Genomic DNA, 11,801 nt, shown 5'->3' with positions numbered 1-11,801 from the left:
GTGTTTCATCTTTAAGGGCTTCTTTTTCATTACCCATGTTGTTCTTTCTTTAAGGGAGTTATTTATGTCCTACTTAAAGTCCTCTATCATTATCATGAGATGTGATTTTAAATCTAAATCTTGCTTTCCTGGTGTGTTTGGATATCCAGTATTTGCTTTGTTGGGAGTACTGGGCTCTGATGATGTCAAGTAATCTCTGCTTCTGTTGCTTAGGTTCCTTTGCTTGCCTCTTGCCGTCAGGTTGTCTCTGGTGTTAGTTTGTCTTGCTGTCTCTGACAGTGGCTTGATCCTTCTGTAAGCCTGTGTGTCAGCAATCCTGTAGGCCTGTATTCTTTCAGCTTTATTTTAGAAAATAGAGCTGTTCCTGCGTTTGTGTTTCCTGAAGCCTGCAGGTGGGTTGATTAGAGCAGGAGAGTTGGTCTTACCTCTGCTCTCAAGTGTGCCAGCCTCCTAGTCAACTGGCTTTCCATTCTGGGTGCAGGCAGAAACATGAAGGGTGCTGCTCCTGACTGCTGCTAGGTTCCTGTGCTGAGGGGGCACAGAGGGCACTTGCCAGTTCCTCTTGGGTCAGGAATGTGGGCAGAAGTAGTTGTCTCCTTTGAACTCTCAGGATTGTCAGCACTTCTGAGGGATAAGCTCTCTCCTCCAATGGATTTGTGTACAGAGAGCTATGTGACTGGTTCAATTCAGTTCCTGGTCAGGCAGAAACTAGAGGATTCCTGCTGCTGACTCTTCCTACGTTCCTCTATCTGGATACCACTGGGCTTGTTCCTATTGGGCCCAGAATGTGAGCAGAAATGGCAGTCTCCCCTGAGCTCTCAGGATTTTCTGCACTTCTGAGAATCCAGCTCTCTCCCCAGGAGATTTGGGTACAGAGGACTCTATGTGAGTCTCAGCCCCAGGAACAGCCAGGCACCAGAGTGTCCTGTCCCAGATTACTTCTGCCTTTGTGTATGCTGAGGTCATAAGGTGGGTTGCTTGGAGCAGAAGAGTTGGTCTTACCTCTGCTCTCAGGTGTGTAGGTGCTCCTGGCTACTGGATTTTTGTTCTCAGTGCAGGCAGAAACTGTAAGGGTCCTGCCCCTGACTGCTGCTAGGTTCCTGTGCCCAGAGGGCACAGAGGGCACAGAGGGCACAGAGGGCACTTGCCAGTTCCTCTTGGGTCAGGAATGTGGGCAGAAGTAGTTGTCTCCTCTGAGCTTTCAGGATTGTCTGCACTTCTTCCCAATAGTATTTTGATCTGTCAGTAAAGATGCTAATAGTCAATAGCTGAGCACTGGGAAGGACAGTGAGAATTGTGTTGGTAGGACACACAGAAAGAATCAGGGCTTGAGAGAGGAGAAGGATATGTAATAGTGTAGGAGATAAAGCCCACCAGCCATGTGAGTTCCTGGGTAAGGGGTCTTTGGCTATTTCCTCAAGTGGCCTGGAGTAGGAGAGGAAGAATTGGGAGTGCCCAGTCATTGAGTTATCAAAGGCATTTTAAGAATAATTGTTGTTGTTGTTGTTTGTGTGTGTGTGTGTGTGTGTGTGTGTGTGTGTAATAAATGTGAAAAATATTGGAATATGGTTGATTTTATATACATAAATTAGTACCCCTGTAGTATCAGTTTTCAATATTTATAGAGAGAATTTGAAGTACATAATCTGAGAGTATTCTGTGTTTGAGAAGAAAGTTAATGATTTAACGAACTTTATAGTATTTGGTGTTGGAAACATAGCTGGCCCTTGCTTGGCCATTGTCTCTTGAATTAGCATTGCTTAATCTTTTCCTATTCAAGTCTACATGTGATAAATATACAGAAGATACCATCAAATAAAAAATAGAAAAAAATAGTTCTCTGAAATTTGGGGAGAACCTTTTTTGAAAGTAAAGAAGAAAATTTGAAAAATTTCTCTCTCTCTTTCTCTCTTTCCCCCTCCCTCCCTCCATCTATCATCTATCTATCTATCTATCTATCTATCTATCTATCTATCTATCTATCTATCTATCTATCTATCTATCTATCCCACAGTATTTAAGGTAATTACTGGTACCTAAATGTATTTGCTTTGTCCCTATATAGTTAACTACTAACTGACAAGATCTCAGACCTGAACTGGCCAAGGACATACTGCTTCTGCACTTCAAATCACACTTCTGATCCCAGTTAGCAGTTTTTATTCATTAATATTCATAAATACACACAGCAGCTTCATTAGAGATTTCAATTTCCTCTTCAGTTTGAATGTGGAGTATTAGGAGAGCCTTTTGCATGTCAAGGTACAGGAAGCAGAGATCACCCTGCACTGCTACCTACATTTACCTGCTAGAAGTAAAAATTAGTTAAGTGGAAATGATTATCATATATATTTCTCTCTTCCTTTTGAATGTACACAATGTAACAAGAGTGACAGACCTGAAATTACAATCACCACACAAACCCAGGATAGCTGTTGTCCACTTTCATTGGCAAATACAGCACAGAGGACATTGTCTGCGAGTGGGGAGGTCATCAAAGAGGAGGTGGTGGAGGCTCATTTCCTTTATTACTCTCTTTTAAATTTAGGTTTTCTAAAGCGACATCTAAAGGCATAATATCTACACAGCCCATAGCACCAAAATCTGCCATCTCCCCCCGTTCATCCTCGTCTGAGGACGAGCTCTCTTCACGCACCAACGTAGACAGAAGGAGCTCCTGGACAAACAGGCTGCGGTCTGCACGCTCGCTTTCCATGGACTGGCGCTCTGCTTCAGACATTTTGGGATCATTCAACCTTGTTAACAGGAACTGGGAGTTGTGGAGGGCCTGCGGGCTGTTCTCTGTGTTGGCTGTGTTGGCTGTGGCCGTGGCCTGTGTGATCGTAGTGGTGACGCTGCTTGTGTTAGTGCGCCGACTTGCGTTGCGAGCAGTCTCCAGTTGTTGCCGGGCTGCCTGCGCATGCTGCCGCTCAAGCTGCAGCTGCATCTGCAGTTGTTGCAACTGAGAAGCGGAAGGGCCTGAAGAGTTAAGCTGTCCTCCTGCAGAACGTCTCACTCCTGATAACTGAGATAACAGCTCAGCTATAGGATCCATGGCTTCCCTACTGCTTGGAGAGTATGAACTCTGAGAAGAAGAGAGTCCACCAGTAGAACTGCTAGTAAAGTGCATGTTTGATCTACGAGCACGAGGGCCTCCTAACCCCCGACCAGGGTGAAACATTCTACGTACATGTCGAACACCACTCGATTCATCTAAATCTCTAGGGGCTCTGTGTTCAAGTGTCAGATGAGCTGCAAAGTCATCTGTGACATGATTAGGATCGCCTCCAGGTAACGCTGCACATATGGGACAAATCACTTCTGTTGATGTTTCTGCATGTTCAGAAGTAACATGTTCTTGAAGAGATGTTTCCGTGTAGCCCATTTTTCCACAATAGGGACAAGTAAAAGACTGTGGCTGCTCTACAGAGAAAGCTTCCCCACCATAGTACAAATCAAAATCTACCCTTGTCAATATGCACTGCATCGGGTGGTCAGTTGTATGCCTTGTTGTCGTTGCCCCGCTTTCATAACAAGATGCACAAAGATCGTAATCGTAGCAAATTAAACACTTATATCTGCGACCTCGAAAATTTCCTTTTAAACATGCATCACAGCTGACACCTTCATGTCGGGACATCCTAGTTCAGACGCTGGCGGCGCGGCCCCTCCCGGGCTCCCGGCTGCAGTGTGCCCCCACCGCGGGCTCCCGGCGCTGCCCGCGCCCGGCCGGCCGACTCCCACTCGACTCCCGGGCTCGGCCGCGGGGGCGGGGTGGGCAGGGAGCGCTCCCGCGGCGGCGGCGGCGGCGGCGGCGGCGGGGAGGCGGCGCGGGCGGGAATGGGGCCGGGCCTGGCCGGGGCTGAGCTCCTCCAGGAGGCGGGTCCGACGCGGCGCGGCTCCGCCGGCGCCCGCCGTGACTCGGTCACTCTCGGGCCCCCGCCGGCCTGATATATACTTTTAAGCCTTCTACAACATGTGATCTGTGGTGAAACTCTAATGCCACTCTGTGGCAAGAAACTGCCATAGATGTGTAAATTACTGAGTATGGCAAAATTCCAATGAGAATTCTTTAAAAATAAACAAACAAACTGTAGGCCATTTTTGACTACTGGCTGTGAAATTCGACTGAGTGGAAAAGGAAAATCATTTCTTTTGAACATAGCAGTGGATTGGTTTTTTGGGCATGTGGTCATCAGGTCAAATTCATCCATGATGCCTATCAACAATGTTTATACTCAAAGTGTGGCAAATATCAAAATCACCAGAATATATCCTTCAGAAGAATATGGGCTCCAGCTCTAGTATGTCAGAATTAGTCTAGGTTGGGGCTTGGAACTTTGCCTTTCTCACAAGTTCTAGAATGATAGAAATATGTAGGCTCAGGGTCAGATATTAAAGAATGAATAACCATTTTTCTGTACATGGAATCTGAGGAGGAACCATTGGAAATGGGACATGAGGATCTCTGGTACTAGTATAAGTATAAACTTATATTTGAATGGCCTTGAACTTTAAAATATGGCATACTTGTCCATTGGGTGGATGCCGGGAGTAACAGGTTGGGTTTTTTTTTGGGGGGGTATAAAACCGTCTCTCCATGTTGCTGTGAATTTCTGGTTTAAAGTCTATTAAGTCCACTCAGGGATGTAGTGAGAATTTCGGATGATTCTGTGATTAATGAACGTGGAGGATCTTTCATAGTTCCAAAGTCTTCCAAATTTTGTTGTTTGTTTGCTTTTGGTTTCTGAGACAGGGTTTTAATATAGACTTTTGTCTGCTATGGAACTTGCTATAGAGTTTTGTCTGATTTTAAAACACAAACTTCTAAAATCCCATGGGAGAGAAAGTTGGACCATCAGAAGTATGGAAACTCCTGAGAACCCAGAGGAGACAACTAATTTCTGCCCAAATACCTGATCGAAGAGGAAATTGCCTAGTGCCATCGGTGCCCCCTGGGCACAGGGACCTAGGAGCAGTCAGGGGCAGGACCCTTTAGGTTTCTGTCTTCACCAAAAGCTGAAAGTCAGTCACCAGGAGTCAAGACACACCTGAGAGCAGAGGTAAGACCAACTTTTCTGCTCCAAGCGACCTGCTTGGGGGACCCAGGACACACAAAGGCAGAAGACCTCTGGGACAGGACACTTCCAGTTTCTGGCTGTGCCTGGAACTGAACTGAACCTATCCCACAGTTCCCCATACCCAAATCCCTTGGGAGAGAGAGCTGAACTCCCAGAAATGCAGACAATCCTGAGACCTCAGGACAGACTGCCACTTCTGCCCACTTCTGCCCACATTCCCGGTCGAAGAGGAAACTGCAAAGTGTCTCTGGATATAGGAATATAGGAGCAGTCAGCCTCAGGAACCAGCTGGTTTCTGGCTGTGCCCGGAACTGAACTGAACCTGAATCACCAGTCGCTGCACCCACATTCTGTAGGGGAGAGAGCTGGACACTCAGAAGTGCAGACACTCCTGAGAACCCAGTGGAAACAAATATTTTCTGCCCACATTCCTGACTGAAGAGGAAATTGCCTAGTGCCATCTGTGCCCCCTGGACACAGGGACATAGGATCAGTCAGGGGCAGGATGCTTAGATTTCTGCCTGCATCAAGAGCTGAAACTGTGAGACAGTGTCTACACACCTGAGAGCATAAAGAGGACCCAGCATTTTTTGGGTCATACAGGAAACACACCTCAGAGACAAAGACAGAGAGTACCTGAGAGTAAAAGGCTGGAAAACAAATTTTCAAGCAAATGGCACAAAGAAAAAAAGCTGGAGTAGCCATTCTAATACTGAATAAAATAGACTTTCAACCAAAAGTTATCAAACAAGATAAGGAAGTACACTTGATATTCATCAAAGGAAAAATCCACCAAGATGAATTCTCAATCCAAAATATCTATGCTCCAAATGCAAGGGCACCTACATTCCTAAAAGAAACCTTACTAAAGCTGAAAGCACGTATTAAACCTCACTCAATAATAGTAGTAGATTTCAACACCACACTCTCATCAATAGAAAGATCATGGAAACAGAAACTAAACAGAGGTATAGAGAAAGTATCAGAAGTTATGAACCAAATAGATTTAACAGATATTTATAGAACATTTCATCCTAAAGAAAAAGAATATACCTTTCTCTGCACCTTGTAGTACCTTCTCCAAAATTGATGAGATAATCAGTCACAAAACAGGCCTCAAAAGATATGACATTTGAAATAATCCCGTGCATCCTATCAGATCACCATGGACTAAGACTGGTCTTCAATAACAAGAAAAATGACAGAAATCACACATATACATGGAAATTGAACAACTCTGTACTCTGATAACTTGGTCATTAAGAAATAAAGAAAGACATTAAAGAGTTTTTAGAATTTAATGAAAATGAAGACAAAACATACCTAAACTTTTGGAATACAATGAAAGCAGTGATAAGAGGAAAAAAATCATAGCTCTGAGTGCCTCCAAAAAGAAACAGGAGAGAGCATACATTAGCAGCTTGACAGTGCACTTAAAAGCTCTAGAACAAAAAGGAGCAAATACACCCAAGAGGAGTAGAACACAGGAAATATCAAACTTAGGGCTGAAATCAACTAAGTAGAAGCAAAAAGGACTACGCAAAGAATCTACCTTGTTCTTTGAGAAAACCATCAAGAAGGATAAACCCCTTAGCCAGACTAACCAGAGGGCACAGAGACAGAATCCATATTAACAAAATAAGAAAGGAAAACGAGATATAACAATAAATCTGAGGAAATTCAAAAATGCATCAGATCCTACTACAAAAGCCTATATTCAATAAAACTGGAAAATCTGGAAGAAATGGACAGTTTTCTAGACAAATACCATGTACCAAAGTTAAATAAGGATTAGATAAACAATTTAAACAACCCCATAACTCCTAAAGAAATTGAAGCAGTTATTAAAAGTCTCCCAACCAAAAAGAGACCAGAGAGGTTTAGTGCAGAATTCCATCAGACATTCATAGAAGATCTCATACCAGTACTCTCCAAACTATTCCATAAAATAGAAACAGACAGAGCATTACCCAGTTCATTCTATGAAGCTACAATTACACTTATACCTGAATCACACAAAGACCCAACAAAGAAAGAGAACTTCAGACCAATTAACTTTATCAATATAGGCACAAAATACTCAATAAAATTCTTGCAAACAGAATCCAAGAACACAACAAAACAATCATCCATCCTGATCAAGTAAGTTTCATCCCAGGAATATAAGATTGGTTAAATATGTGGAAATTCCACAAAGTAATCCAGTATATAAACAAACTTAAAGAGAAAAGCCACATGATCATTTCATTAGATGCTGCAAAATCATTTGCTAAATTTCAACACCCCTTCATGATAAAAGTTCTGGAAAGATCAGGAATTCAAGGCCTATATCTAAACATAGTAAAAGCAACATACAACAAACTAGTAGCTAACATCAAACTAAATGGAGAGAAACTAAAATCAGGGACTAGACAAGGTTGCCCACTTTCTCCCTATTTATTCAGTATAGTACTCAAAGTACTAGCCAGAGCAATCAGACAACAAAAGGTCAAAGGGATACAAATCAGAAAGGAATAATTCAAAATATCCCTATTTACAGATGATATGATACTATACTTAAGTGACCACAAAAGTTTCACCAGAGAACTACTAAGCCTGATAAACGACTTCAGCAAAGTGACTGGGTATAAAATTAACTCAAACAAATCAGTAGCATTCCTCTACTCAAGGGATAAACAGGCTGAGGAAGAAGTTAGGGAAATGACACCCTTCACATTACCCCCAAATAACATAAAATACCTCAGTGTGACTCTAACCAAGCAAGTGAAAGATCTGTATGACAAGAACTACAAGTCTCCGAAGAAAGAAATTGAAAATGGAAAGACCTCTGATGCTCATGGAATGTCAGGATAAATGTAGTAAAAACAGCCATTTTGCCAAAAGCAATCTACAGATTCAATGCAATCCCCATCAAAATTCCAACTCAATTCTTCATAGAGTTAGAAAGAGAATTTTGCAAAATCATTTGGAATAAAAGATCCCAGTATAGCTAAATCTACCACCACGAACAAAAGAACTTCTGGGGAAATCACCATCCCTGACCTCAAGCAGTATTATAGAGCAATAGTGATAAAAACTGTATGGTATTAGTACAGAGACAGGCAGGTAGATCAGTGGAATAGAATTGAAGACCCAGAAATGAACCCATACACATATGGTCACTTGGTCTTTGCAAAGGAGCTAAAACCATCCAATGGAAAAAAAGATATTACTCTCAACAAATGGTGCTGGTTCTACTGGAGATCAGCATATAGAAGAATGCAAATCGAACCATTGTTATCGCCCTGTTCAAAGCTTAATTCCAATAGATCAAGGTCTCCACATCAAACCAGATATACTCAAACAAATAGAAGAAAAAGTAGGCTAAAGTCTCAATCACATGGGCACTGGGGAAAATTTCCTGAACAAAACACCAGTGACTTATGGTCTAAGATCGTGAATGGACAAATGGTACCTCATAAAACTGTAAAGTTTCTATAAGGCAAAGGGCACTGTCATTGGGACACAATGGCAACCAAGAGATTGGGAAAAGATCTTTACCAATCCTACATCTGATAGGGGTCTAATATCTAAAATATGCAAAGAACTCAAGAAGTTAGACTCTAGAGAGGAAAAAAAATCCTATTAAAAATGCGGTAGAGAGCTGTCTATCTTTCTTGTTGAGGTGTGTTTCGTATATACTGCAGAAGGATTTTTTATTTTTATTCCATCACTCTGTTAGCCAGTGTTTTTAATAGGGGAATTGAGTTAACTGATGTTTAGAGATATTAATGAGCAATAATGGGAAATTCCTGCTACTTTGATGTTGGTGTTATCATAGCATATGTCTATTTCTCTTCTTTTGGTTTTTCTTGTGTGAATTTACTTCTTGGGTGTAGGTAGCCTCATTGGAGTAAAGTTTATTTCTAGTGCTATTGTGGGCTGTGTTTTGGGATATACATTGCTTAAATTTTATTTTGTCATGGTATATCTTGTTTTCTCCATTTATGCTAATGGAAAGTTTTGCTGGGTATAGTAATCTGTTGTGTTGGCATTTGTGATCTCTTACAGTCTGTAAGACATGTGACCAAACCCTCCTTTCTGCTGGCTTCTGCTGTACATAGTCCTGCAGTGACTTGAGGTTCCTGGATTCATTTAGAGGTTAAAACAATTCCAGATGTCTCTTAAATCATTCCCAAACCAAAACAGATGTAGAGTCACACAGCCAACATTATTCTGGGTACTCGAAATCTTGTGGAAGAGGTAGGGGAAAGATTGATGAATGTGGAGGGTATATGGAGTCCCCAAGAAGACCAAAATTATTACCTAACCTTGGCCCTTGGGTAGTCCTCTAGACTGAACCACTATACAAAGTACATAAGAGTCTAGACCTGGGATCCTGCACAATGTAGCAGACATACAGTTTGAACTTCATAACGGTCTCCCAAGACCTAGACCAGGGTCTGACCCTGACTCTGTTGACTGCCTGAGAATCCAGTTCCCTAAAACGGGCTGCATTGTCTGACCTCAGGAGAAGAGAATGTTTCTAGTCCTCCAGTGAATTTATGAACCAGGGTAGATTAATACTTGGAGGGAGGGGGGTGACATCCCCATTTTCAGAGGTGAAAAAGATAAGTAGTGGGGGAGAAATTTCATGAGGGGAATTCTGCAAGAAGAGGAGGTGTGGTGGTCAGCCTGTAATGTCAATAGATAGATTATATATATGGATGGATAGAAAGATAGATAGATAGATAGAGATAGATAGATAGATAGAGAGATAGATAGATAGATAGATAACAAACACACAAAAATTAACATTGATTTCATTTCAAGGTCTAAAAAATTTCCACCTGCCTTGAGCCTGTAAATGTATCTTTAAATTACCCAAAGTATTAAGTATTTCTTTCCAAATGTAAAAAGCTATCTGCCCCAAACTAGGTTATTTACACTATTCAAAAAACTGGAATAATCTTCAACATCCCGTGGTGGTTTCTCAGCTGTATGTCAATATTTTCTACTTTAAAATAATCCTTGAATAGAGGGATGTTACAGTAGTGTGAATAGAACAGGTATTGAAATAGGCAATAGCCATCCTACAATGATTAAAACTACATAGAGGTAATGGGCATCCTTAAAGATTAAAAAGGAAAACATCTCAAAGTTAATAGATGAAGTTTGAGGAGAGATTTCTTAATTCATTGGTTTCTCTTATAATTCCCACAGTACTATTACACACTATGTTTTATTTTTCTTCAAATATTTTATAAATATTACTTGTGTGTGCATTAACCAAAGCATGATATAAGGTACTCTCTTCTTTGTATCATTTCATTGTAATATTTCCAGAATAACATAAATCTTCCTCTTTTATATAATTTAACCTATGTTTACCTGAAACTTCTATAACCTAAAAGTTGTTGGTTTCCAAATCAAGTTTCTCCAAATCCACTCTTGTATTCATGAAGCAATCAGTTACTGTTAAATAAACGATGACACAATGAAATTAACATTATTTTAGATCCACTCTAGCCTCTGTATACTATATATAGTGAATCTTGTATAGGGCTTCTTACAATAGCAATTTGTTTTACCTGAAGAAAGTGTAAACTACTTGTAGAATATTGGAACTGGGTGTGAATAGGGGAACTGTGGAATGTTAATGGTGAAAGTGAATTATGTAAAACTAACTTTAAAGAAATATGCTAAAAATATAAAACTGAAGAGTATCCACTCAAACTGTATTGTTAAATATTTTACAGAACATAAAGAACCTTATTATGAAATTAATTTTCCAGAGGATATTTTTAGTTCTCACATCATTTCTCTCATAGGTCATACAAAATTCATACCTTTTATAATTGATTCATTTTATATGCATTGCTGTTTTGCTTTCCTCTGTCTGTATAATGATGTTACAGACAGTTGTGAGCTGCCATGTGGGTACTGGGAATTGAACTGTTGTCCTCTGGGAGAGCAAGCAGTCATCTTAACTACTGATCCATTATCTCTCCAGATCCACAAAATTATTTGCTAGGTAAAGAATATATATTGAAATACTTGAAAACTTAGAATATGATGTACATATTTGTAATCAAAGCATAAAGCAGAATGAGGAGGAATTTTATAATTCCTAAGTGAGCCTAGTCTACATTGTTATCTACTGGCACACTAAGGCTAATGGTAAGACCTATCTCTGCAAACCAGGAAGAAGAACAATATCAGTAAAAAGGTATTATTGTATTTCATATGTGACCTTTTGAGAAAAATAATCTTCCAAAGTTCTAATAAAAATTAGAGACTAAACCAAGTAATTCAAATCATGGAAATTTAGTGTGGGGCATTATGGTAAAGAGGTGACAGCTGTGATCTTAATCTTAGGATGATCTGCTGCTGTGATATCAGTCATCTCTCAACTTTTTCTTGTGCCTTTCACTGGAAAATGGAAATCTTCTAGTGAGATGGAAAAAGTATCAATTACGGACTCATCACAAATCTAACATTTTGTACTGAAGATAGCTCCATCCAATAATAACTTGGATTTGGAACATGTATAAAAGTAAGGGAGTTGTGATTGAAATAGATGTAATGTTGTAAGAAACTGCGACAGCTATAATGACCACACAGCACCATGAAAATTCTGCAGCATAATGTCCAATGTCCAACATAATTACTTCCCCTGGTCCCCTCATACTATTGATAATCATAAGTATATCCTCAAAAGACTCAAAGAATGGATATAAA

At 40.5% G+C, this 11,801-nt stretch overlaps 1 protein-coding gene across 1 annotated transcript; it reads right to left on the bottom strand.

Annotated features, from left to right (window-relative positions):
• Positions 1-2,151: 2,151 nt before the first annotated feature.
• Positions 2,152-3,828, bottom strand: Kcmf1 (potassium channel modulatory factor 1). The gene has a single exon (XM_032898292.1). The coding sequence runs from the start codon at positions 3,638-3,640 to the stop codon at positions 2,495-2,497; it is 1,146 nt and encodes a 381-aa protein (XP_032754183.1). The 5' UTR covers positions 3,641-3,828; the 3' UTR covers positions 2,152-2,494.
• Between the last annotated feature and the right edge of the window lie 7,973 nt (positions 3,829-11,801).

The sequence above is a fragment of the Rattus rattus genome, chromosome 3 (genome assembly GCF_011064425.1).
Source record: "Rattus rattus isolate New Zealand chromosome 3, Rrattus_CSIRO_v1, whole genome shotgun sequence".
In the NCBI taxonomy this organism is placed as follows: Eukaryota; Metazoa; Chordata; class Mammalia; order Rodentia; family Muridae; genus Rattus; species Rattus rattus.
Note: the sequence above shows the minus strand (reverse complement) of the source record. Positions and strands in the feature narration are given on the sequence as shown.